This window comes from Carlito syrichta, unplaced genomic scaffold, assembly GCF_000164805.1.
Source record: "Carlito syrichta isolate Samal-C Ts95f unplaced genomic scaffold, Tarsius_syrichta-2.0.1 Scaffold120546, whole genome shotgun sequence".
NCBI classification, from domain to species: Eukaryota; Metazoa; Chordata; class Mammalia; order Primates; family Tarsiidae; genus Carlito; species Carlito syrichta.
In genome coordinates, this window is record NW_007064642.1 from 11442 (window position 1) to 39204 (window position 27763).

At 38.9% G+C, this 27763-nt stretch overlaps 1 protein-coding gene across 1 annotated transcript in view; it reads left to right on the forward strand.

Moving 5' to 3' along the window:
* The first annotated feature begins 2676 nt into the window (after nucleotides 1–2676).
* Nucleotides 2677–27763, forward strand: part of LOC103249491 (protein phosphatase 1 regulatory subunit 12B-like) — a 45910-nt gene continuing 20823 nt past the window's right edge. Inside the window, exons 1-2 of the mRNA XM_008048120.1 lie at nucleotides 2677–2804; nucleotides 24171–24187. Coding sequence (XP_008046311.1) covers nucleotides 2703–2804; nucleotides 24171–24187 — 119 coding nt within the window. The 5' untranslated portion in view covers nucleotides 2677–2702. The remainder of the gene's footprint in view (nucleotides 2805–24170; nucleotides 24188–27763) is intronic.

The following is a 27763-nucleotide window of genomic DNA, read 5'->3' on the forward strand; positions in this document are numbered from 1 at the left end:
ATAAGTTAGAAGTAAAAAGAGGCACCGAGGCCAGTTTGGAGAAAAAGAAGTTTACATTCCCACTTCAGTTACCACAGTGTGAAATTACTATGAGCCCCTTAGGGAAACAGGTCAAGAAACTATGTCTGATCAGAATTGTTCTTGCTGGCCTTTAAGAATAATGTAACCTGGTGACTTTCATTCAACATATCCAAAAAGGTATTACTAATCCTTCCCTAGTCAGTCATGATTTCTGTGGGAATGTTAGTTTTTAGGTTTATGTCAATAGTCTTTCAGTGAAGAGGTCTACTAGAGAAAGACTCACTCTTATCAGATAGTATTAACTATATCCATAATAAAAGATTCATAGATCTGAATTCAAAAAGGTAATTGGCCTTGTAGGCACATTATATATAATTCTTTTTTTTTTTTTTTGAGTTGAAATCTCCCTCTGTTGCCCAGGCTGGAGTGCAGTGGCATACTCACAGCTACTGTGGCCTCAGTCTTTCAAGTAGCTGGGATTGCAGGTACATGTCCATGCCTAATTTTTTAAAAAATTTTTTGTAGAGATGAGGTCTTGCCAGGTAGTCTAGGCTTATCTTGAAGATCCTTCTGCCTCAGTCTTTCAAGTAGCTGGGATTGCAGGTACATGTCCATGCCTAATTTTTTAAAAATTTTTTTGTAGAGATGAAGTCTTGCCAGGTAGTCTAGGCTTATCTTTAACCCCTGGGCTAAGGTAATCCTCTCACCCCTGCCTCCCAAATTGCTGGAATTATACCACGTCCGGCCTAACTCACTGTATATAATTCTGATATATGACAGAATTGATCAGTCTTCTTAAGAATTTTTTTTTGATTGGGAATGAATCAGGAACCCTTTATAGATTCTTTTTAAACTGTATTGCTCAGGCCAACCCTCCAAGTAATGATCACTTCACTTGACTTAATTTCATAGAATTGGTTTAAGGAATCAAGACGATAGCAAGATGTTAGAGGGGAAAGAAGAGCATGCTTGGAAAGTTTGAAAGGAAGAATATAAACTTCATGTGGAAAATGGGAAGGCAGTATAGAGTTCCCAAGAGCCCAGAGAGAAGTGAGTTGTTACTTATTATAGAGTTGTGTAGGGTATAAGTGAGGATTAACTACATAAGTAGGCTGCATACAGGTGAAATTTGAGCTTCTAATTGTCCCTCACTCCCCTGGTAGTGGGCCAGGTATCCTTTGTGTTGTCATATCCCCCTGTATCCTCCTCCTTCCCTCCCACCCCTAGCAATAACCTACAACTGCCCATCCCACCCTGTGCTAATGTGACTAGTGTTCATGGCCCACTTATGAGTAAGAACATGTGGTATTCAGTGTTTTGTTTCTGTGATAGCTTACTTAGTATGATGGTAATTTCCCCTGCACTATTGAGTCCTGTAGTCTTACAATTCCACTGCTGTCTCTGTTTTCTCTCTTAATTTCTGACCCTTCTTTTTTTCCCCCTTTATAACCCTTTTTAATTGTCTTTTTTTCTGATTGTAGCATCTTAGGAAACTCTGGTAGGCTTTTATACTTAGAGGTTCAGCCAGCAAATCTTCAGTGCACATAGAGCTTTCTTTGCAGTGAACCAAAGTTCCAGTTTGCTGGGCTTCCTCATGGTGCAGCAGGAATGATCTCATTAAAATTGATCATAAAAGGCTTAAAGGTGCTTTGACTAACGTTTCTGTCTGGACTTCATTACTTAAGAGATCCAAAGTTGAAAATTCCCCATTCTCATCATGTTCAGAGAAATCAGCCTTGAAGACTGCTGCCTACTCTGAGGCAGTGGACACTGGAAGGTTGGTGGGATTTGCCCCTGAGCATGCCCCCAAAGAACCTCTCTTTATTCCTAGAAGCTGGAAGCTTTTCTTTTCCTACTGCAAGTGGCAGCCCGAATTCTGAGTTGAAAGTGAATCTTTGCCCTTGGCTCCTCTCCAGCATTCCTTGCTGAGCGAATAGGGATTTGGAATGTCAGAAAATAGAAGAGGGGAGGGGAAAAGATGTGTGTATGACTGTGTTTATATGTAAAAGCTGCTTCGTCTGGGAGGACTTAAGGAAACTCAACTTCAGACTGCTTCCCTCTCAAACTCTTGGTTCCTTATTTATAGTTTTTTTGTTTTTTTAAGTTGTTTAACCTGAACTTATCACAGCAGTTCCAAACCCCTTACAGCCCAGTGGTATCAAGCTAAGGGAAAACAGCATTATGTCCAGAGGATTTATATTTTCTTCCCTCTGGATAAAGCGACGGTAGTTGTTCCCACACTCATCTCCGGCAGGATCCAAGGTCGTCTTTTTTCTGGGATTTAAGCAGACGTCATCGGGAACCTAGACTCAGGCTTTATTGGAGAGCAAGCCTCAGTAAGAAGAGTCCTTTTGGGAGAACCAAGGATTCAATCTAGGCGTAAAAAGTGTTGCTCAGCACAATACCTTCTACGGTAAGCTACCAGTCCTGAGCAGTTGTGTTTGAAGCTGAATTGAAAAATATTGATGGAACACGCCTCTCAGACTCTGTGTAACTGGGGACTGGCTCAGAATTCAAGACTATAATTTACAGGGCTGCTTTTATCCTTTATTTAGTTCTATCCAAAGTCATCTTGCATCAACTTAAAAGGAGAGATTCTTTGAGGGTAACCTACAGGGGCAATTTCCCAGCTTTGTGTGAAGAATCCAGTGGTTGAGTATCTATCTACATCTTGAGGAACCATGTCCTCTTTATACACCCGAAGTAAAGAATTCACTCGGAATAGGAAATCTCAGTCTGATTCTCCCCCAGCATCTCCTTCCCCGACTGCCAAGACACTCCGAGTAAGCAGCGATTTTTATTTATGTATGTTCATGGCTGTATCGAAGGTGAAGAATGTGTATGTATTTAACTTGGGGGGTTAGGTTTAGAACAAAGGCATTTAATAGCATATGGGAATCAGTAGGGGAAACAAATTTTGCATGTAAAGACCCTGTTAGCTTCTCTGCAAGAGGTTATGCTTCATGATACTTAACATAGTCTTAAGTAAAAGCAATTTCTGTCTTTTAGCTTTTAACTATCACTCGTAAACTGCTTAACAGTAGAGAGTCCTTATCACTGTATCTTACAGGGCTTTTCTTAATTTCTGTGACTATATTTAGTTGCTGACTTTTCTGTGTTTTATGGGCCAATACTATGTTTCAAGGAAAAAGCTCCCACATGGCCATGAAACTATATACATTAAACTTCAGTTATATGCAAGTTCTGTGTGTATATTTGTGTATGTGTGTACATGAGATAGAGTGTGCCTTTGCCTATTTTGCATGTCTATCTGCGAGTAATAGAAAAACAAAAATGAGAAAGGAGTTATAGACACTTGGAAACTTACTCCTCAGTTACCAGGTATCATCAGGAAATTTCGTGCTTAAAAACCAAAGAATTAACTCCAGACCATTGACAGTCAGCTATATAGAGGTGTTTGTTCTGGCCTAGGTAGAGACATTAGAGATTTTTCTTCATTTCCTCTAGTGAACATCTCTGTTGAAGTGATTTACATATCAGCGTTTGCATCTAGTTTAGTGTCTTCCTCTTGTAGGAAACTGACAAAAGCAAGAACTGCTACCAATAGTAAGCAATGAGAAGCCCTAATGGGCATATTAGGTAGTAGGTAATATACCAGTTTCTTCTTAGGGAACTAGATTGTGTTCTATGGTATATACAGAGTAAGAAGAAGGCCATCAAGGGAGTTGTGAGGAGAAAATCTGCAGAAAGCCTGAATAAGACTAGTGTGTTTCTTTTCAGTTATTTTGTATCTGTTTTCAATGTCTTTCTCACAGGGTAAATCACCATGTAGTGGAATTTAAGTATATGGCATGTTGGTCTAGGACCTCAGCCAGAGATGTTTAGTTACCAGAATACCAAAAGAATGTTGTGAAGTTATTTCATTCATAAGTTATTTTTTGTGAGAGCACCAAGAAAGGCTCCAATGTGTATGTCACCATCATTGAACTTCAGGAGTGTTTCTTCAACCTGTAGACTGGTACTTTTCTTTGTTTCAAACAGCCTCAGATGCTTTGTCTCCAGTAACTGTTGGTTAGTTTTTGGTGGCTACTGATTGAGGTCCTCAAACCCGAACCCCTTTACTTCCTTTAGTGTTTCCCTTTGCTTCTTTTCCTCTTATCGTACTTAGTAAAGAGCCCGTTGTTAACATCTGTTCACCACTGTAACCATAGCTCCCAGAGCAATGTGGTGAGCAGTCAACAATTATGTTTAGTGCCCATCCCCTTTTCTCCTTTCTGTTTTTCCATTTCTTCTCTAGGGTGAGGTATTACTTTTTTCTTGTCTCACTCCTAACAGCTGCCCTCCACCCTTCCCACCCTCATTCCACCACCCCTCATCTCTGCCTTTTAGAGGTCAGAGTGGGAGAAAAATTGAGAACTTGAATTACAGGAAACCAAAACATGGGATGGCTTAATAAGAGGCTTCTTCCCAATTTTTGTGGTCAGTGGCTGTGGATCCCTTCAATAGCATCAGCTTACTGTAACTAACTTTCAGAGTCCAAATGGCTTTAGACTATGATAGAATGTTGATTTTCATATACCACTCATGTTCCATGATATTGCACATGTCTTCAGTGTCTGAGAGAGTGAACGATAGGCAAGACTAATGTGGAGGCTGCTGACACTAGGAACTGGTTATAAAACAAAGATTCTTCTCCTAAGATTTCCCTTAGCCTAGTTTCTTTTCTCTCATGCCCAACCAATTAGTATGCTCTTTAACAACTAGTTTTGTGGTAGTGTTCTTGTGCTCATATGCCTTCTGATGGTTGCTTGTAACTGGCTGATCCTCAGCCGCCCTAAAAGGTGGGTATTGCTATCTGCATTTTACATGTGAGGAAACTGAGATACATAGAAGAGAAGTGGCATGCCCAGCATCACTCAACTAGTAAACAGCAGAGTCTTGATTCAAGCTCGGGTCTCTCTGACTCCAAAACCAGTATTTATCAGCAACACGTTGGAGTACCTATCAAATAAGATTAAGAACTTAATAAGAGGGGCAAAGAAAACAGTTAAAAGCTTAAGAAACTGTGTGGGTCCAAAATTGATTCATCGTGGGAACACAGGAAAGCAAAATTGCAGGAGGGATAAAAGCTGAGTCTATAAAGGGAGGAAATTGACAGGCCGTTGAATCTGAATCTCCTATGCCTGCTACTTAAATTCCAGTCAAATCTTGTGGGACCATCAACCTCACAGAGCCTGAGAACCTTGTAGGCTTCAGATTTCTCTTAAAGGTGGAAATGCTTGGTTGGACCTTCACAGTAAAAATGCTGGAAAGTTTCTGTGTGCACTTCAGAATTAAAGTCAGGGAAGTTCTCTCACTGCCCTTACCCAAACACCCAAACATATATATATATACACACAGTTTTCTTCTAGAGATGGCATAAAGTTAAAGAGGTACAGCCTCTGATCCAACATTCTTCAAAACAGAGGATTGAAATTTTGAACAGCATTTAAGTTTGATTCTTTTTTTGTGTGTTGTTAAAGGGGCTAAATATTAAATGTTTCCATATACGGAAAATATCCTCAAAAAGAATTTTTAAATAATTGCTAGTCAGGTGGAACTGCTGCTTTTGGCTTTTATACCAGTTTCACATCAGTTCAACATCTTTTTTGTCTCTAAAAGTCGGGGAATTCCCTGTGTAACAGATCTGATTTGTTACTAGGAAAAGCAAAACAACTTCCAGTTTCCCATTTTAGACACCTTGCCCATCATCAAATGTTCAAGAAGTAGTAAGGGAAAACTATAAACTGTAATTTAAACAGGCTATTATTTTTAACTTGAGAAAACAAAAAGACAAGATGATTTTTAGTGACTGGCAAACTGAAACTATTTTATCATATGCATTTGTTTTTAAACTCCCAGCAGCATCTGATACGTTTCATGTTATATAGTTCAGAGTCTCTGTACTCAGTAAACCTATGACCCTTTTTAATAATATAAAAACATAATATTTGTCTGGAGATTATGCAACTAGTGTACTCTCTAATGAAAAATTATTCATGTGCAGAAGATAGTACATGTCCTTACCAGCCAAGAAGATTTTGTTTACCTTCTCTGGCTTGTATTTTGAAAGTAATACATATTTTTCATTTTTTAAACATAGAATTATACTTTTAAACACAGTTTTTAAAAATACACAGCCTTCTTCCTCAGCAGAGAAAATGTCTATCCATCCTTTTAGTATCTCCCAACTGGCTCCTACCTTACTAAGGATAGCTATTATAAGTATGGTCTGCTCCTAATATTGCTGTTTTGGTCTCTGCTGACCCTAAATAATGAAATAATTTTTTAATCAGTATTTTTGACTTTCACGCTAGTTTCATATTAGTTCAACATCTTTTTTTGTCTCTAAAAGTTGGGGAGTTCTCTGCATAAGAGATCTGATCATTTCTGATTTGTTATTCAGGAAAAGCAGAACAACTTCTAGATTCACTCTCATTTCTTTTTTTTTTTTTTGAAGTGAACATAACCTCAAGATTTTACTCTAAAAAAAAGATTTTACTCTCTTCATAATTAAACAAAATATGACATTTAGAACTGGATCATTTGGCCCTTGGCCTCTTCTTAGCTCTTCCCATTTCAAATACTTGCATCTCTTAGTAGCCATGCTTTCAAGCCTCAGCACAATCTTCTTTGTAGTTTTAGTCTGTCTGGAAAATCAGCTTAGTCTGCCCATGATAGCCACTTTGCTTCCTGCCATAACACCGCTTTCCCTGGGCATACAGAGAATCCTTGGCCTTCTTGTACTATGTCACTTTTTGGGGTTGGTGCTTGCCACATTTCTTACAGAAAGTCCAGCAGGTTTTAAGAACATTCACCAAGTTTGCAAGAGCGCTATCAGCAGGGGGAAAAAGCCACTGTCATTTCTAATGGGAACCACACCAGATAGATATTTATGAAAATCTGAAGGCTCTGCCTCTTTTCTCATATCATGAAGTAACTATATGAGGAGGGGACCCACCCCCCCCGAATTTATTTATTAAAAAATTGTGTATTTATCCTTACATATTTAAACTTCACTCACCTTCAAAGTACTCTCTGTTTGATGCAATACACTTTCTGAGATGCTTTTTCCACTGCTCAAAGTCGTTTTTGAATATGTCAATTTTGATGCCTTTTAGTACTTCTGCCATTTTTTGTTTCACCTCTTCCACATTGGCAAAACATTTCTCATTGAGGACTTTTTTCATCTGGGGAAACTTAAAAAAGTCAGTTGGGGGAGAGACCAGATGAATAGGGGAGAGTGGGGCTCAGGGGTCATATGCTGTTTTTGGTCAAAAACTGCTGAACATTCAGCAGTCTGTGGGCAGTTGTTTGTGTAAATCACTTATCATGAAATGAGCAAACATGTTGAAAGAATCTCCAAAAAATTCACTGAAGCGGAACACAGCCTCTCACAACAACACTAGCTGGTACACCTATGCTGATGGGTTCCTAGAATACTTACCTAGCTGGGGAAGTCTCTACTGCAATAGACTCACCCTCCAAAAAAAAATTCCTTTTTTTTTCCAGACCCACTTATATATAATATAAAATACGGGTTTCACACAATTAGTAGAAAAGTTTCCCTTTGACAGTAATTTTTAAACATTAAAAAAATTATTTCTCTTCTGGGTCTTTATAATTAGAAAAAAATCCTAAACTACAAATACATTAGACACCTCTAACTCTTGTTTTTAATCACTGTGTATATTGTTGGGTCTAAAGTTTATGAATTTTATAAATTAGGAATGAGTCAACTGAGATGGTTTAGCATTTTAAAGTCATCCTGAGGCCAGGCTCACTGGCTCATGCCTGTAATCTCAGCACTTTGGGAAGCCGAGGTGGGAGGATCACTTGAGCCCAGGAATTTGAGACTAGCCTGGACAACTTAACTCTACAAAAAATACAAAAATTAGCCAGTTGTGGAGGTGCATGCTGGTAGTCCCCAACTGCTCAGGAGGCTGAGGCAGAAGGATACCTGAGCCCAAGAGGTCAAGACTGCAGTGAGCTGTAATTGTGCCACTGCACTCCAACCTGGGTGACAGAGTAAGACCCCAACTCAATTAAATAAAATCATTCTGAAAGCAAGAGCCAGGTAATCATTATTCTCAAGTTACTATTTGTTAATTAAAAATAATGTTTAGCCGGGCTTGGTGGCTCAGCCTGTAATCCCGTGCCTTTGGGAGGCTGAGGTGAGTGGATTGCCTGAGCCCGCGGGTTCGAGACCTGCCTGGGCAGCGAGACCTCATCTCTACAATAAATCAAAAAATCAGCCGGGCGTGGTAGCGCATGCCTGTAATTCTGGCTACTTGGAAGGCTGAGGCGGAAGGATCGCCGGAGCCCAGCAGCTGGTCGAGGCTGTGGTGGCCAGGAGCGGCCACTGCACTCCAGTCTGGGCGACAGAGTAAGACTCCAACTCAAAAAAAAAAAAATAATAAAATAATAATAATAATGTTTAATACAGGATATATTTAAATAAAACAAATACTAGGAAATATCCAATTTTTTAGTGTTTATTTGATATTTATTATAGTGAGAACATTTTGAAGTAAGTCGGTCATCAGCTGAATCTTGGGAATCTTTTAATTAGGCAGATTTTCATTGAATTGGTATTTGTGATAGGAGGGTTTGACCTACATTTATAAACCAAGATCAGTAGCATTTTCTCATTTAGTCCAGATTGCTATTCCTTCAGATACAACATTTCAACAGAAAAAAATGACAGAAAACAACAACAACAACAGCAGCAACCCAAAGATTTTACATAACAGTATTTATGTAAAATATGCAGCCATTAATGTACATAAAGTTCTAGCTAATCAACTAGTTTTGTTTTAGAGAACACTTGATAAATAATTGGATGATAAAGGATTGTTGCTTTCATGAGAACTTGTCTACGTGGTATCTCTGGCTAATAGGCCATAGACAGTCTGCCTCTTTCCTTTCTAGACTGTCAGCTTTGATAATCATTTTTTCCATGTGTTCTGTGTCCTCCTCTGGCAAGCACCAAACAGTTCTTTAGCATATTATCTTATTCTCTGTACCTCTGACACTACATCTGGGGCATCACCAATCTGCAATCCATTTTTTACTCTACTTTATAATCCACTGTCATGGAATGAGAAACATTTGTCTGAGTGAATAATGCTAATTATGGGTACAATCTGTTAACTATTGTTTTTCCTGCCTAATTAAAACCACTAAGTATTGGCTTTTTTGTTAGTTGTTTTTTTTAATTCCACTCAAGAAAAGTCAATAATCAGTAATTTTTCAGCCCAAGGAATCTTAGACAAGAGCAGAAGAACCTATAATAATAAAATTTGTTTCTCTACTTGGAGCCATCACATGAATTCAGGTAGATACTGGCCTATTTAACTCATTCCTTTGTATGGTTGAAGATGGCATCTGAAACCTTGGTTTGTTAACCAGAGAAACTGGAAGTTTTGAAGGTTATCAACTCCTTTCCTCCAAGATGTGTTCTGCCTTTCCATTCAAACTTTTGATTCCATGATAAGTGGTTATCAAAGCCACCTGCCCTATTTTGAAGCATCCCACAATTAACATTTCCTGAGCATCTGCTTTGTTGCAGGCTTTATATTGGACACTGGAATTTAAAAATGAAAGCTACAGTTCCTGTTTTTAAGGAATAGATAATCAAATTGAGGAAATAAAATCAAAAATTAGAACACAGATGGCAGTTTTCTAATAAAGATATATAGGCTCGGGTTATTTTAGATCAGTCGGGTGGTTAATACATCAGCCTGATGTTTGGAGAGCAATAGAAGCTAGGTTGGCAAAAAAGAAGAAATCAGCCCATTACGAAGGTAGACAGAATATATGAAAAAATATGGCATTATTTTGAGAGCTGCAGACCAGTGTCGCTAGAACAAAAGATATATTTAGAAGTATAATAGGAAATAAGGCTGGAGACTTAGCAGGGGCCAGGTCATGTTAGGCTTAGTATGTAATTTTGAGGATTTGGGGAGTTATCCTGTTGGTAAAGCATTGAAGAGTTGAAGTAAAGTTGCTGTGATCAGAATTGCATATTAGAGAAATAACTTTGGCAGCTATGGAAGCTGGATTGTAGGGAAGGGAGGAAAGGGTCAGGTGGTGGTCAGATCACTTGGCCCCTGACTGCAGTGTTCTAGGCCAGTATCTACCTGAATTCATGTGATGGCTCCAAATAGAGAAACAAATTTTATTCAGTGAGAAATGATAAGGGCCTGACCAGAGACATCTCTGGAAGTACAGAGAAGCATTCAGTTTTTTAGAAGATAGACTTGACAAGACTTGGGGACTGGTAGAATGAAGGGCAGGGATGAACCTGAGAGAGAGCAGAGTCAAGAATGACTCCTGGGTCTTTTTTAGGTGACTCAGTAGAAAATAGTATAACAAAACTGAGTTGGCAAATACAGGAGGCAAAAGGATGTTGAGCAGGGATATGCCGAATTAGAGGTAACTTGGGACATTAGATAGTAATATCCAGAAAGTAGTTGGTTTGAAACTTAGGATAAAATTAGGGCTGAAAATATTGACATTATGATTGAAGCTACAGGAGTGATAAGCTTTATTGAGGAGTGAGTAGGTGTAACATAAGGAAAGGGTTGAGAATAAACCTTGGGGGAGTAACAACAAACACTTAAAAGAGATGCTACTTTTTCTGATGGCTCTTTCCTGTTCCATTACCACTGGAATTGCATACAGGAGTACAACAGGTCCTGTGTCTTGCTTCTTTGTTTGGAGGTTACTGTAGTCACCCTTCTGTTACAGTAATAAACTTCAGTTCCCAAGGATCCAGAAATTTAGGTCAGTTAAGGGTCAGTTAGTTATAGGTTTTGTGTTGAGTTCTAGTTTTGTTTTCAGTACATAGCCAGCTGTGTGACCAGGGATTATTTTTCAAATTTGAAAAAGTTGCAGACTATTCAGCATTTTTTAATATTTCTTTTTCTCAATCTCATAGTATTTGGGTGAGCTGACAATTAATTACAGTCAGAAGACCAAAGGGAAATTATCAGAGCTAGCTTTCATCATCCTTTTATTTCTTTTCAGCCCCTTTGGGTTGTATTTTTGACCTGCTTATTATGCAGTGGGTGGTAGTTATTCACAACTGGAATGTTAGTTCTCATCACAGCCCCAAAACCCAGCAAACTTCTTTGGTTGCACAGTGCAGGGAATTCTACTAGTGAGATGATTAGATAAAGATACTAAAAATGTATCTGAACTTTAACCACTTCATGGTTCATTATGAAGGCAACATTTTCCTATAAAAGTTGTATGTAAAGTAGCAAGTGGCTATATGAAAAGTTAAAGTCTAGATTTAAATTACACTTTAAAAAAAGTATATTAAAGCAGTGAAAAAAAAACCCAAATCTTTGTGTTGATTTCTAAAATCAACTTTGCATGATTGGCTATGTGGGAGAGGGCATAGCCATCTAGACAGTAAAATAATGACTTTAAATATCTGTAGATTAGAAAGGGAAGTAGGAATTAGTCTGAATAACCAAAATCTACAAATAATTAAAACCTTTTACTTGAGTGCTAAGGAATTTGAGCTTATTCCTTTTGCAGCCAACAAGCATTGAGAGAGTCAAAATACCAAACAGGGATGAGGAGATGAACGGAAAAACAGGAAAAATGATATCAATAGCTAACATTTGTAGAACATTTACTATATGTCAGTGCTGTACCAAGCACTTACATTTATTCTCATTTAATACTTTCAATATCCTTATACACCCCCTTTTACTGCTGCGGACACTGAGGCAGAGAGAAGTTAAATAATTAATAATAGTTAAATAATTATCTAAGATCACATAGCTAGTAAATGCTAGAGCCAGCAGTCTGGCTTCAGAGTCTCAGTTTTAACCAGAAAGTGTTGTAGCTGCTCCAGTGAAACAACTCTGTCTCCATTACATAACTTCTAAATTATTGCCAGTATCTCTGACTATTGAATTTGATTTGGAAAGTGAGATGGTGACAATAAAAGCTATCTTAAAGAAGGAAAGAGTTAACAGCATACTTTAGGAAGAGAAATCTAAATGAGTGAAATGTCAGAATTGTGCATAATTTAAAAATTGGTATCATATTATTTATAAGTATGATAAGCTATTGTCTAATAACTTTGCTAAGGAGAAAAGATCCGCTATGCCCTTGAATGTTGTGATCTAGAATCCTTTTTAGTGAGTGTATCAATTGTATGTAGTTGCTCTAAAGCCATTTATAAGTGTTCAAAAGCAAATCCTTTAAGTATTCAGGTCATTTCTCTTGTTTATGCTATTAATTTGCTTTGTAAATAAATTTTAAAGAGATAGTACAAAGGTATGTTTCAACTCAGGACCGATTAAATTATAACAAATTCTGAATTAGTAGGGTCTAAATTACTGAGGTTTTTCTTATCTGAGAAAATACAAGAAAATAAACTGCAGAAGCATACCCTCTCCCAAAAGTCTACCTTTTAAAATATCTGTTTTGCTCTGGGAGTAGTTTAAAACCCTAAATCCAAAGATTGTGTATCTGAAGACTCAAGCTTCCTTTGGACATAATGGAAGTGAAAGTATTTTCCTTTCAACTTGGAACTCTAATTTGTACCTGTTTCCAGAACCAAGAGAAAAAACCAGCTGTCGACTGCCTGGACACTGGCAGATCCCAAACTTGCTGAACACCTCATCCCTATTCTTAGGGAAAATATGTAAATTCAGTCAAGCACACTGAATTGTACATTTTAACCTAGTGAATTTTGTGTTATATAAATTCTCAGTAAAACTTTTAAAAAGGCTGAGATCGGTGGCTCAGCCTGTAATCCCGTGCCTTGGGAGGCTGAGGTGAGTGAATTGCCTGAGCCTGTGGGTTCGAGACCCGCCTGGGGAACTGGCGAAACCTCATCTCTATAATAAATCAAAAAATCAGCCGGGCGTGGTAGCGCATGCCTGTAATTCCGGCTACTTGCAAGGCTGAGGCAGAAGGATTGCCAGAGCCCAGCAGCTTGAGGCTGCGGTGGCTGAGAGTGGCCACTGCACTCCCAGTCTGGGCGACAGAGTGAGACTCCAACTCAAAAAATAAAAAAATAAAAACTATAAAAAAATAAAGAGAAAGAAAAAGGAAAATGAAAGAATGAAAGAAAGCTTTAGTTCTTCATTCTTCTGAACTTCCTCTTTCAGAGCAAAGTAGCACTTTGGGGTAACTGGCACTAGCAAGGCCTCAACTTGTGTCATAGTTCTTACAAGTCACACATGATAGTGTCATCATGACCATCTAATTTCAAACTTCAGGCTGATGTATCCAGTAGGCCTGTGCCTTTCATAAATAGAGCCTTGCCAAAAATATCTAGACAGTATTGGTCTCTCCCTTTCCTGGCTAGCCTTTTTATTTTTATTTGTACCAAATAGCATAATATTTGATTACATTCTAGCAGTCACTTTTTTTGCTTTACTATCTAATTGTTTTATGGGTGTGCTTATCTTTCCTCCCCTAAAGAAAAGCTCTTTGAGATCAAAGAGCTATGTCTTAGACTCTATAATTGTCCATTTTATTCCTCTGTCACTCATAAGGCTGAGCATATACACTTAATGTAAATATAGGGCATGAATGCTGCTACCTGTTTTAAGAATTGATTTCTCTGCTTCTATCCCATTTGGTCATTTGGAAAGGAGTCAGAGGCCACACACTAGAGAATCCTATGAACTAAAATGAAGGTCACAGCAGTTCATATTCCTGTTTATTGCAATTTGCGAGTGTATCCAAAATGCATGAGTTAAGAAAGAGAAAAAGCACCGGGGTCCGTGGCTCACCCTATAATCTCGCGCCTTTGGGAGGCTGAGGTGAGTGGATTGCCTGACCCCGCAGGTTCGAGACCCGCCTGGGCAGCGAGACCTCATCTCTACAATAAATCAAAAAATCAGCCGGGCGTGGTAGCGCATGCCTGTAATTCTAGCTACTTGGAAGGCTGAGGCAGAAGGATCGCCGGAGCCCAGCAGGCGAGGCTGCGGTGGCCAAAAGCGGCCACTGCACTCCAGTCTGGGTGACTGAGTGAGACTCCAACTCAAAAAAAAGAGAAAAAGCTAAGAATAAAGGAAGATCCTGTCCATGGAATCTACTCAGAAATAAAAGTTCTGCCTTAGGTCCCAAGTATTTATTTCCTCTTCATATGTGAGGTCTGGAGAGCCTCACTAACCTCTTTGCAAAAATTTTTTTTTTCTTTTTGCCCTGCGGAATATTTGCAAAGATTTTAATTCACAGCCTAGTTCAAATAAAATTAAAATGACTGGCTACCCAAACAGCTGCTAGACCGTGACATTTACCATGTGAAAAAGTCCATCTCTTCTTTGGCTTCATGGAAAGCTTACTTTCTAAAGAAGTGTAATGGTGGTCAGTATCAACATCTGTTAAAGAGCCTTGGCAGGCTAGTGGGGTGAGACCTGAAATCTCAATTAGAGAAATGGAGTGAAACTCAAACAGTGGGATTCAAGGTATAAATAGGGATTATTAAAATTTATTAATTTATTCTATGCTATATTTTCTAACAGTTTTTTGGGGGAGTGATCAGACTTCTTTTCTCATGTGTTCATTGAGCCTGTTTTTTGAATCAGCTGAACTATAGTTTCGGGTGGCCATGCACACCTATAAGAACCTAAAATTCTGAGCTATGGGGAAAGTAAAAATAGCTGTTAAATGTGAGAAATGTGACCCATGTGCTAGAGCCACAAGTTTTAGAGCTCCTCATTCCCCTGTTGGTCATTTTCATAATATATGCTACACAGATGTGAAAGGCTAGATAGAGACTATGCCTGAATCTGCAAATGTATTTGTGAATAATAAGAGTTTATGAATTATCTTTAAATATAAAATGGCTTGCTTTGGGTCTTTTATGGGGGCTTTAGTATATTCATATATTTCCTTCTATAATAAGTGCATTTTTGAGTCCCTACAAAATCCAGAGATTCTTTGGAAGCTGGGAATATTCACAAAGAAAAGGTACAGGCCTGCATAGAAACTAAGAACTATAAAATTCCAATAATATTTAGGTAGCATGATAGATACAACAAAAGATTAATCTGTTTTTATCATTTAATGAACTTAATGATACTTCTTTTATAATGTAGTGAAATGTACTAGAATATGTGAGGTGATGTTACATGATCTCATTTCTACACGCAATATTAAACTGATAGGTAGTCACAATTTGGCATATGAGATTTTTCAGAAATATTTATAACAAATTAAATGCAAGTACTACTAAATTTGACTTTCCTGTTTAGCTGTTTTTGTTCCATATGTATTAAGTAGTTGGTAAAGACAAATTAAGACTTATATGATAAAGACATATATGATTTAATACTTGCTCTTAAAAGCTAATATTTGCTTGGAAGTATACTGTCTTACACATACAGATACCCACTCACATGAATACATGCTTTTTTCCAGCATAAAACAGTGCTTTCAGCATTGTTTTGATTCTGACTGTATATAATCACCTAATGTAGCTGAGAGACCATGTACTATGAATGATTCTTACTTTTAGGATGTTACAGATAAATTAGACCTTTTTTTTTAAGGGGGAGCCCTGTGATAGTTGGAATTTCTAAAATGGTTCCCCAAAGATGTCCTGGCCTTATCTCTAGAACCCACATGTGTGGCAATGTAGCTCTACTATGATTGTTATGTTAGATGGCCCAGCTGACCTTAAGAGAGGGAGTTTTTTTTCTGGGCGAGCCTGATTTAATCACATGAGCCCATAAAGGCAGTCTTCTCAGCTGATGATGGAAGGGAAAGCCGGAGAAATCTGAAGTGTGAAAAGGACTCAGTGCATCATTGCTTGTTTAAAGATGGAAGAGGCCATGTGAGAAGGAGTGTGGGAGTTTTTTACAAGCAGTGAGCACCCACCGGCTGACAGCCACCAAGGCAGCAACCACCTGAGACTAAAAGCCACAAGGAACTAGATTCTGCCAACAACTTCAATGAGCTTGAAAGCAGATTTTTCCCTAGATCCTCCAGATAAGAGCCAACAGCAGACACCTTGATTTCAGCACATTGAGAACTCAAGCAGGGAACCCAACAAAGCCGTACAGATTTCTCACCTACAAAACTATGAGATTAGAAGCGGATTTTGTTTTTTGTTTTTGTTTTTTTTTAAGTTGGACTCTCACTCTGTCGCCCAGACTGGAGTGCAGTGGCACCCTCCTGGCCACCGCAGCCTCGACCTGCTGGGCTCCGGCGATCCTTCCGCCTCAGCCTTCCGAGTAGCTGGAACTACAGGCGCGCGCTACCACGCCCAGCGAATTTTTTGATTTATTGTAGAGATGAGGTCTCGCCAAATTGCCCAGGTGGGTCTCGAACCCACGGGCTCAGGCAATCCACTCACCTCAGCCTCCCAAAGCACAGGATTACAGGCTGAATCACCGAGCCTGGCTGGATTTTTAAGCAATTAAATTTGGGGACCATTTGTTTTTGGCAGCAATAAAAAACTAATACAATTAAAAATTTGATATTAAGAAAATATTATTACTTTTTTATGTGAAATTTCAAAAATGAATACAGGTCTCATTGTCACTATCTCTACTGATACATCTTTGTAAATTTGGAAAGTTCTTGGTCCACCCTCATGTGTACAGGAGGTTGTACAGGATTCTTCAAATAAATTACTGGAACAATACAGGCTCAAAAGATCCACTTCAAAGATTGAGACTGGTAGACTCTCCTTATCTCAGGTTTCCTGAGAATCCCATGTGTTTGATTTATGAGGGATCCTTTTCCCTTAAAGTAGAAGGTTAAAAAATCCTTGTCTCCCTTAGACATGTATATGAAACCGGAATGATTCTTAAACTCAAAGTTCTAAAATTTTATTATTTTTTTATTAACTCACATCATGGTTAGGTTTGCAGAGGCTGAAAATTGGACGAGTTCTTGCTATAACCATGCTCATGTCATTGGGTTGTTCATCATCAGTCATTAATCTAAGGAGAGCACTGAAGGCCATCCCAAAATAGAGCAAGTTGTTTCCCCTGGCTCAGCTAGTACACAAAAACATGATATAAGATGTCCCTTTTGCTTAGTCCCTCTTCAGGGAAAATGTAAATAGGAGACTTTTTCCCATCACTGTGGGGTCAGGTCATGACTCCAAAGAAACACAGTTAAACCACTTTTTCAGCCTTGGCAGTAGACATGTGACTTGGTCTTATTCTTTTCCCTTGGGCCCAGCTTTCCTGAGTCACAGTTTTATTTTAAACTTGATAGGAGTTTGGTTTTAATTATGTACCTTCCTGAACTCCTGATAACTTTCAAGTTAAAAAGCTTTTGTGGGGATTTTTCTAAGCCAGTCTCTGGTGTTTTGAGAGCCCTACACATTTCACAAATCAAAACCAGTCTGGTTCCTATCCTAGGATTGCCATCTGAAATAATGGTGATCTTCACTCTTTTTTTATTAGAAACAGACCCAAGCAATAAGATTATTATTGGAGAATTTCAAGAGGTATGAAAGGAAGGATCCTTCTGCTTAGTTTTGGGGCATTTTAAAAAACTATCTATCTAGCTAATCATACTTTTTACTTCTCCTCCCTGTATTCATATTGGTTTCTGAATAGCTTTTAGTCTCTTCTGCTCCAGGGTACCATTTACAATATCTGTTGCCCCCAGTTGGGCCATAAAAGCTGAGAAAGTAATTCCTTCTCTGAATAGTTTTTATCTAGTTCAGACACACCAGAGAGTCTCTTCTTAATGGCCATCATTTGTCTCTAATAGAAGGTAGAGGAAAACAATATTTAACCAAAAAACTTACAGAAATTCTAAGACTTCCAGATTAGAGCATATGACATAATACATTTGTGTATTAACCTATAAAAGATTCATGCCTTTTCTAAAGTATATGACATTGTCATGTACAATAAGCTATCAGGACTGTGCTTCAGTAGAGAGTAAGTTCTACTTTTGAGAGTGTGTGTGTACAGAGGAGGGACGGTGAGAGAATGGGCCCATTCCCAGAATGTGGGTAAAGGGAAATCCACATTCCTAGCCTCCATAGGATCATAGATTTGACTGGAGTCCCTAAGCCCTGTGTTCTAGGACTTCTTATCTCCTGCCCAGTAGACTAAGCTCTTAGAATCCTCTTTTCTGGGAGAAACTTCAGTGATCATTTCCCTAGCCTATGTTCTGCTTGCCTCTTCTGATATCACTTTCCGGCTCACTGTTCGCCTGAGATCTTTTAGACAAACTCCCACTCTATCATATCTCCTGCTCTCTAGATTTTCTCAGTAATCTCCCTGCAGGGCTGGCAGTCAGCTTTCTCGAATGAGAAACAGTGTCAGCCTAACTGCTGAATTGTGCTTAGTTTGAGTGACAGCAGGATGAAGAGGGAATATTTAAGTTAAATCTTTTGCACCAGTTCAGCCACTTTGCTGCTTTATCCAAGAAACCCAAACCTCTTTCTCCCTGAATCTAACCAGTGTTTTTCATCAAACCCCAGATTATCAAGTGTGTCATGAAGCCAAGCAAAACAATAGTTTCTAGAAGTATTCCATTAGTGAAAATCAGTTAGAAAATGTGATCTAAAAGCTTAAGCCATTTATCAGGAGCTGGGAAATTAAACATGAACTGTATTATTCTAAGCTATTTTACCCTCTAGCCTATATAAGAATACTCTTTTTAGGCTAAAAACCTTAAAGAAAACCATTTCTATTACATTGGTGAGAATATCATCTCCTTTATAAATCCCAGTTTTCTTCCTTTTTGTTTGTATTAAGGTTACTGTGTTACCTCTACTGTATCTAAATCTCACTAATCCCCAAGGTTGAGGGAGTCTTGTATACTCTCCTCTAATTGGCAGGGTTGACCCTCCCAGGACATTGCTTAGGCTAGCTCCTGAAGGCCATAATTAAAAAAAAAAAAAGCCAAGGATTCCACATAGTTCCAAAAGTCAGGTAAAAGTGAAGGGTATGTTAGAGGTAGTGAGGAAAGATCAAGGATTAATTTGTAAACTCTGTTTTCTCTGATAATCTGAATCTAGGTGAATTGTCTATTTCCTTGTCTGCTGGATCACTCATCACTTACACATTTTTTTAAAAGGTAACCTAAAAATAAATTGTTAACAAGGCATCTTAATAAGTCTTAAAAGAATGATAAACAACAGATGGTAATACTTGCTTTTAGTTACTCCTGGCAGGCAGAAGAATATCATTCGTCAGCTTCTTAGATGACTGTCTGTAGGAAGCAAGTCTATAGGGGCAAAAACTGGTGTGGCAATCAAGTCTAAACACTGTTAGTGTTATCTTCCTCCATGTGCTCTTATCTATGGAAAAATTAATTTAGGTCTTTTGAAAACTCTGTGGAATCAGCCTTTTCATATCCAGGAACACCATGAGCTTTCTCTTATTGCTGCTAATAGTGCTAACTCATTTTTTGTGTTTTTCAGTTTTTTAAGTGTTTGTATTTTATGTCAGCCTCCTCAGTGGAAGTCCTGCGGTATACACAGCTATACTATACAGTCACATATCTGTCTGAGAACTTTCTTGGATGTGATGACAGGGCTTAAAAAGCTTCATTGTGGCCGGGCTCGGTGGCTCAGCCTGTAATCCCACGCCTTTGGGAGGCTGAGGTGAGTGGATTGCCTGAGCCCGCGGGTTCGAGACCCACCTGGACAGCGAGACCTCATCTCTACAATAAATCAAAAAATCAGCCGGGCGTGGTAGCGCATGCCTGTAATTCTGGCTACTTGGAAGGCTGAGGCGGAAGGATCGCCAGAGCCCAGCAGGTCGAGGCTGCGGCAGCCGGGAGCGGCCACTGTACTCCGGTCTGGGCGACAGAGTGAGACTCCAACTCAAAAAAAAAAAAGCTTCATTGTGTTTCTAGAACATTCTAAATGAAAAAGGTTCAGTACATGTCATTCTTATAAGAGAAACTCAATGGAAATGTTTAGCGTGCTTTGATATATATATAATGGCTAAAATCGATGCCTGGTGCAGTGACTCACACCTGTAGCCCTAGTTGGGAGGCTAAGATGAGAGGATTACTTGAGCCCAGGAGTTCAAGACCAGTCTAGGCAACGTAGTAAAACATCGTCTCTAAAAAAAAAATTTTTTTTTAAAGCCAGGCATACTGGTGTATGCCTGTAGTCCCACCTGCTTGGGAAGCTGAGGTTGAAGGATCACCTGATCCCAGGACATCAAGACTACAGTGAACCATGATTGTACCTCTGCTCTCCAGCCTCAGTGACAGAGTGAGGCCCCAACTCAAAAAAAAATTTTCTAATTTCCCTGTTTTAATGGTCAGAAAAGAAAAATAATGCGACTGGACTTGGTGGCTCAGCCTGTAATCCCAGCACTTTGGGAGGCCGAGGCAAGTGGATTGCCTGAGCCCATGGGTTTGAGACTAGCCCAGGCAACTTGGCGAGATCTTGTCTCTACAATAAATTAAAAAATTAGCCAAGCGTGGTAGCATGCACCTGTAGTACCGGCTATTTGGAAGGCTAAGGCGAAAGGATTGCTGGAGCCTAGCAAGTCGACTCTGGGGTAACCATGAGTGTGCCACTGCACTCCAACCTGGGTGACGGAGTGAGACTCCAACTCAAAAAAAAAGAAAAATAATGCCTTCTTTTTGACTATAAAGGCAGCTGCCAGAGTCTACACAGCAGAATTTAAAGCTGAAGATGTAGTAAAATCTTACCCAACAAGTAAGATATTTACAGAGAAGAAACTTAAAAAAAAATTTCGAGTGAGTTCCCAAATTTCAGGAAAAACAAAGTCAGAACATAAGCATGATTTAATTGCAAAAAGTTAATCAGGCCTCAATCTGTGCACACCATGCAGAAATGGGCTAACATTTTAGTAGGAGAAAGAAAAAGAAGACTCAAGACAGTTCAGTTTGATTATAGGTGAGTCATTTTCCCATACCTGAGAGGGTATAGAAAGTCCATCTTTGGAGAGAATGTCAAGAATACCTCTCCTTTATGGAAGGTATAGTTTGAAGGCTGTTCTGCCCAGAAGCAGCAAGAGAAAGTAAATGGTCTTCTAAATGATTATTTCATTTGGTTGCATGTGAACTCAATTCCCTGAATCAAAGGTACTAATTTTTAACTTGCTACTCTAACCAGCATTAATAACCAATGTAATTCTTACAACTACAAAATGAAAGAGGAGGAATAGTAGGGGAGCTGACATTTTAAGAGTGCACTTTCTCGCAATCATCACAATTCTTACTATTATAGTAAGTGGTAACTTGCCCAAGGCCACATGGCTGGATGTCAGAGCGGAAATTAGAACTCCAGTCCAGCCAAGGCCATCACACTTTTTCTCGGAAGCATTAACAATTCATCTCAGTGAGTTTTTATTGTGCAACTGTGATATTCTGAACTCACAGCACTAAGGATATAATGGAATAGGATGAAATTTTAGAGAATTAACGTTTTAAAAATGTTTTTTAAAAAATGTGTCTCTTCTGAATCTTTATAGTCAGAAAAAAAAAAGTATATGTGTGTATTTCTCTAATATTATCTTCCCCAAACTCATTTGTTTTAGGAAGCCTTCTTAGCCCATGGGTTACCGCTGTTAACTCCACAGCACTTATTCACATGTTTTCTCTATGTTGTTTCAGACAAGCTTGTTATTAGGTTCACAGTGCCCTCCTGCCTCTGTTATGTAACTTTTTCTGCTTCTTCCTCAGTGCCTTTCCCTACAGGCTCTGTGCACAGTGGGCTCTTAAATACAATAGACCCTGGACATTTGCTAGTATGGAGTTTAGTCTCAGTTATTAACAAGTTTTTCACATATCACAATTTCTAGTTTTCTTGGACTGTGAATTTTAATTTGTTCAGATGCTGTAAGGCTGGCACTTCCCACAAAGGTTGTGAATGACATAACCAGCAGCCCAACATCTCAGCTTCACTTGCATACTCTTTAAGCATTTGCATATGTATATTAAGTAATTCTTGAGAGGTGATTAAAATTTGGTTTCTTTTTTGAAAAAAGGCATTAAGAGAAAAAAAACTGGTAATATTGAAAAAGGGGTCATTGATTGTGTGGGATACACATATGACTCACTGGAGATCAAATACAAATATATAAATGTGGGACAGGAAAGAAATGCCCCAAATTGTACTGAATTCCAGACTTCCAAGTTTCAGGATTTTCAACTGAGAATATACCATGTACTTTTCTTAATGATTCTTAATGATTCCCTCATCTCAAACGGGGCATGTCTACACGTCAAAAAGCCAGTTTAAGCTGTGCTTGGTGGCTCAGCCTGTAATCCTGCACCTTTGGGAGGCTGAGGTAGTGGATTGCCTGAACCCGCGGGTTCGAGACCCGCCTGGGAAGCGAGACCTCATCTCTACAATAAATTTAAAAATCAGCTGGGTGGGGTAGCGCATGCCTGTAATTCCGGCTACTTGGAAGGCTGAGACGGAAAGATCGCCGGAGCCCAGCAGGTCGAGGCTACGGTGGCCGGGAGCGGCCACTGCACTCCGGTCTGGGCGACAGAGTGAGACTCCAACTAAAAAAAAAAAGCCTGTTTAGTCCAGTGTTACTTAACCAGGGCTATATAGCAGAATCACCTAGGGAGACTTAAAAAAAATACATATAGGAAGGCCTCACTCTAGACCTACTGAAAGATGGGATTAAGGTTAGGATATGTGCATTTTGCACAAGAGCATGAGTTTATTCTGATGAGTGTAATCCCTGATATAAAGAGAGATTCCATGAGAAAAAGCTACCTTTTAGCAAGGTCAGCTTGTTTAGTCCCTCTTTAGTCAGATGTGCTGTCATTCTGTATTTCTGGACGGCTTTAGGATGTGGTGTGTCGTGCTGTCCTGCTGTGTTGTTTGACAAAACAGTGATTTCCAGGGACAGTTTAATGCAAAATAATGTCCTTGAGTGACTCCTCAGAAGTTCAGGGATTCATTACTCATTTTGTGGATTATTGGACCTTTGTTTCTCTTCTTCCTTCTTTTATCTGTCCTTGAGAATTTTGTTCTTTAATACATCAAAAAGGGAAATAATTAAATACATTCAAATCAATTGAATATTTGCCTGAGTTCTTAAAATAGTGAAGAGGCCGGGCTCGGTGGCTCAGCCTGTAATCCCGCACTTTGGGAGACTGAGGTGAGTGAATTGCTTGAGCCGGGCATGGTAGCGTGCACCTGTAGTTCCAGCTACTCAGAAGGCTGAGGCGGAAGAATTGCCGGAGCCTAGCAGGTCGAGGCTGCGGTGGCCGGAAGCGGCCACTGCACTCCAGTCTGGGCAACAGAGTGAGACTCCAACTCAAAAATAAATAAATAAAAATAAAGAAATTAATTTTTAAAAAATACAAAAATAGTGAAGAGATAGGAGGATAAAGGTCATCTATGGTAAGAAGATAGTCACTGTTTGTTGTTCTGTTTGTTTACAATGACAAGCTTTCAGGTTTCTTTTGAGACCTAAGAGTACATTCTCCGACTCCCCCCCCCCCACAGCCTTCCAAGTAGCTGGAACCACAGACTTGCACCACCATACCTTGCTAATTTTTTTATTTATTGTAGAGACGAGATCTTACCAAATTGCCCAGGCTGGTCTCGAACCCATGGGCTCAGGGTAGTCCTCTTGCCTTGGGATTGCAGGCGTGAGCCACCGTGCCAGCTTCTTTTCTTTTCTTTTATCAGCATCCTGGGGACTAGAATGAACACTTTCTCCTTCTTCTGAACTCTCTTCTACTTTCTCTAGAGATCTGGGAGAAAATCAGAAGCTGATGTGAATTTTAATATTTGTAATTGCAGTAATCACTTAGGCGGGGTTAGGGGTTTGTGAACTGAAGGAAAATTAATAGGATGAAATCCAAAGAGGCTAAATGTCACACAGAAAGTCAGTGATAGTCTCTCCTAGAATACAAGTTTGGCTGGCTAGTTGAGCAGGGTGGGGTAAGGGCAGTTTTTTTTTTATCATTTTACGTTTTGCTGACTTCCAGTTTATAAAGATGCTGTCACTAAAGACTCATGGAATACAAAGAAGTGTGAGCTAGAGCTAAGTAGTTTTTTGTGCAGTCAGCTTATTTGCTTTTCTTAAATGGCACCTCTTGTTTTTAGTTGTGAAGTTCAGACATCTGATTTGAAAAGTGCGTTTATAAATGGAAATAATAAAAATCAGTCCTTTGCTAATGCTGTTTTCTTTCTTTCTTTTTTTTTTTCTTTTTTTGTTTTTGTCTCCTTTCTCTAGCATGAAAGACTTTCTAGGTAAGAACTCTCCCTGTTTTATATGCATGCTTATACTTGTGAGTGAATGCATGTCTAATTGAATGTAGCTTTATGTAACAGTTTAGTAGTATTTCTTACATCCTTTCCTTCCTTTTCATTTCTACAGCCACCACAATAATTCAGACTTTTGTTGTCTTCTACCCAAAGTAGTGGAACAGCTTTTCAACTTACGTTCCTGCCTCCAGATTCTCCTCTTTCCAATTCATTTTTTTTTTTTTTCTTTTTGAGTTGGAGTCTCGCTCTGTCGTCCAGACTGGAGTGCAGTGGCCACTTCTAGCCACCGCAGCCTCGACCTGCTGGGCTCCGGCGATCCTTCCGCCTCAGCCTTCCAAGTAGCCGGAATCACAGGCATGCGCTATCACGCCTGATTTTTTTTTTTTTTATATATTGTAGAGATGAGGTTTCGCTGCCCAGGCGGGTCTCGAACCCGCGGGCTCAGGCAATCCACTCACCTCAGCCTCTCAAAGGCGCGGGATTACAGGCTGAGCCACCGAGCCCGTCTCCAATTCATTTTGTATACTTCAACTAGATTAATTTTTTTCAAGCACCAGTGACCAGGCACCATGCTAGGTACTTGGAAAACAACATGAATAAGACACTATTTTTACCTTCAGTTAGCTTACATACCACTAGAGAGACTGATCATTTCAATAGAATGTGCTAGTGCCAATTAGAAGTGGGGACAGGTATTATGAACACAAAGAAAAGCAATTAACCTAATCAGGTGGTTCAAGGAAGCCTTCATTGCAGAGTAGAAGCCTGAATTAAAATTGAGTTTACATACTGTCATTTAATAGTAGATCCAACAAAATACATTATACCTAGATGGTGCTCAATAATAGTTTATTGAAGAATAAACTGAAGGCCTGTTTTGCAATTGCTGAAAATTAAGGAACCATATCAGTTTGGGAGATGACCCTCTGCAGTTTTTCACTTAGTATCTAAAGATACAAAACTGACCCGCCTGATGAAGAAAGTCAACAGATAAATAATAAAAACTGTAGAGCCAACACTTTGAATCTTTCCTTTTCCACTGTTTCTCTGATGGAAAAATTAAGAGATTGGAGGAAGATATAGTTATAAGATAGCATAGTAGGACAAATGCATTTTCTCATAATTTGTTTGATAATTGAACTGGTTCTGCCTTATTAATATATTCTAAATTTTACATATATTCTTCCTTTGCACTTTCACCAGGCACCAGCTGAGGACAAATAATTTACTTCTAACCAAGCAGAAAATTACTTAGTTTTGCAAAATTAGTAGAGAATGGCATTTTGCTATAGTTAATCTTCTGTGAACCCATTTTTATTATAATGACCATTTGTGAAAGGAAGCATTCCCCACCGACTTCAAAATATGCCATAAAACTGTAGTAATTAAAACAGTGAGATACTAGTTCAAGAATAAAGAGATATATGGAACACAATCCATAGCTCCCCAAAAATCATTTGTATAAGGTGACTTTTCATCTCATTGGGGAACAAATTATTCACTAAGTAATCACTGGGACAATTGATTATCTATTTGGGAAAATATATCCTTCCCTTAAACCATTCACAAAAAACAAACAAAAACAGATATCAAATGGATTATAATTTTTAAGAGAAAGGAGTTTTATTGTAAAAGTTAGTAAAAGAGACTATTTTATGATCTTTATATAAGAAAGACCTTTCCAAGCATAATACTGTAAAGGTAAAATTTGGCAAATTTAATTGTATACAATTTAAAATCTCTGCTGGTAAAAGACACTATAAACAGAGACAAAAAGTGAAGTGGGGGGAAAAAAGCTTGTAGCCTATGTTAGATAGTTTTAAAAGCTCTACTATGTAGTAGGCTACCCTAGCATAACAAGGAAAAGGTGATTACCCTACTGAATGAAGGCTATGAATAGCCAATTCAGAAGCAAAGATAAGTAGCCAAAGGTGTTGAATCTTCCTAATGATTTTAAAATGTTAAAATTAATAACAGTGAAGTATTATATTTCTCTGAATTGGATTGGAAAGGGGTAAACCTCTCTAGAGAAGAGTATGGCAATATATCTATATCAGCATTTAAAATATGTTTAGCCCTTGACCAAAGAGTTAGGCTTCCAAGATTTAGCCTAAGAAAGTATTTGGGCAGATGCACTAAGATTTATAAAGTCTGCTTATTGTAGTATTGTTTATAGTATCTAAAAAATTAGAAAAATATATGTCTATCAATAGAAGATTAGTTAAATAAATTATCATACAAGCATGTAGTGGAAGATTGCCGTCTTTTTTTTTTTTTTTTTTTGAGTTGTAGTCTTACTCTGTCACCCAGGCTGGAGGGCAGTGGCACACTCCCGGCCATCGCAGCTTCGACCTACTGGGCTCCTGCGATCCTTCCGTCTCAACCTTCCAAGTAGCTGGAACTACAGGCACACACTACCACGCCTGGCTAATCTTTGCTTTATTGTAGAGACAAGGTCTCGCCAAGTTGCCCGGATGGATCTCGAACCTGCCTCTCCTCCCAAAGTACTGAGATTACAGCTTTTTTTTTTTTTTTTTAAATAAGACAAGTCTGTTTACTTACATGGTAAGATGCTCACAATCATAGTGATAAGTATAGGGAGAAGAAGGAGTTAGACAACAGTGTTATCTGACTTTATAGAAAAATGTATTTTAACATATTTATGTATTTGACATTCTGCAAGGATATGAACTAAACTGTTAATAGTGATTATTTCTTAGGCAAGATTATAGAGTGACTTTCTACTTTAGGTAATTCAGTATTACTTAACTTTTTCTACAAGTATATATTGCTTTTATGATCTGGAAGGTAAATTTAGAAATTTCTATTAACCAAAAAGAAAAAAGAAAAAGAGTGTTGTGAATAATGTGGGACTTAGCATCTCTGTAAGTGAAAAGTGTTCATTAGTGTCATTAGGAGCTAATTACCTTGCCTCTCCCTTCTCTGTGTCATCCTTATTGCTCCTCTACTTCTTCTAGTACTTATTCCACACTCCTCCATCCCCTGTTATAGCAGTAGCAACCACAGGGCAGAGACATCAGATGCACAGTTCACAGCTGTCACTCTTCAAACATTAGAGAGCTCTGCAGGGCTGGTTTACACACAAGTTTTTGTTTGTTTGTTATTTTGAGTCAGAGTCTCACTCTGTCGCCACACAGCAGTTTTATTTTTTTTAATTTTTTTAATTTTTTTTTGAGTTGGAGTCTCACTCTGTCACCCAGACTAGAGGGCAGTGGCCACTCCCGGCCACCGCAGCCTTGACCTGCTGGACTCTGGCGATCCTTCCGCCTCAGCCTTCCAAGTAGCTGGAACTACAGGCACGCGCTACCACGCCCAACTAATTTTTGATTTATTGTAGAGTTGAGGTCTTGCCAAGTTGCCCAGGTGGGTCTTGAACCCGCAGGCTCAGGCAGTCCACTCACCTCAGCCTCCCAAAGGCATGGGATTACAGGCTGAGCCACCGAGCCCAGCTCATACAGCGGTTTTATATATGCCACATTTTAGTTTGGAAAGAGAAACATATGAGAAAAATATAAACTAGCATTAAGGACTAAGGCAATA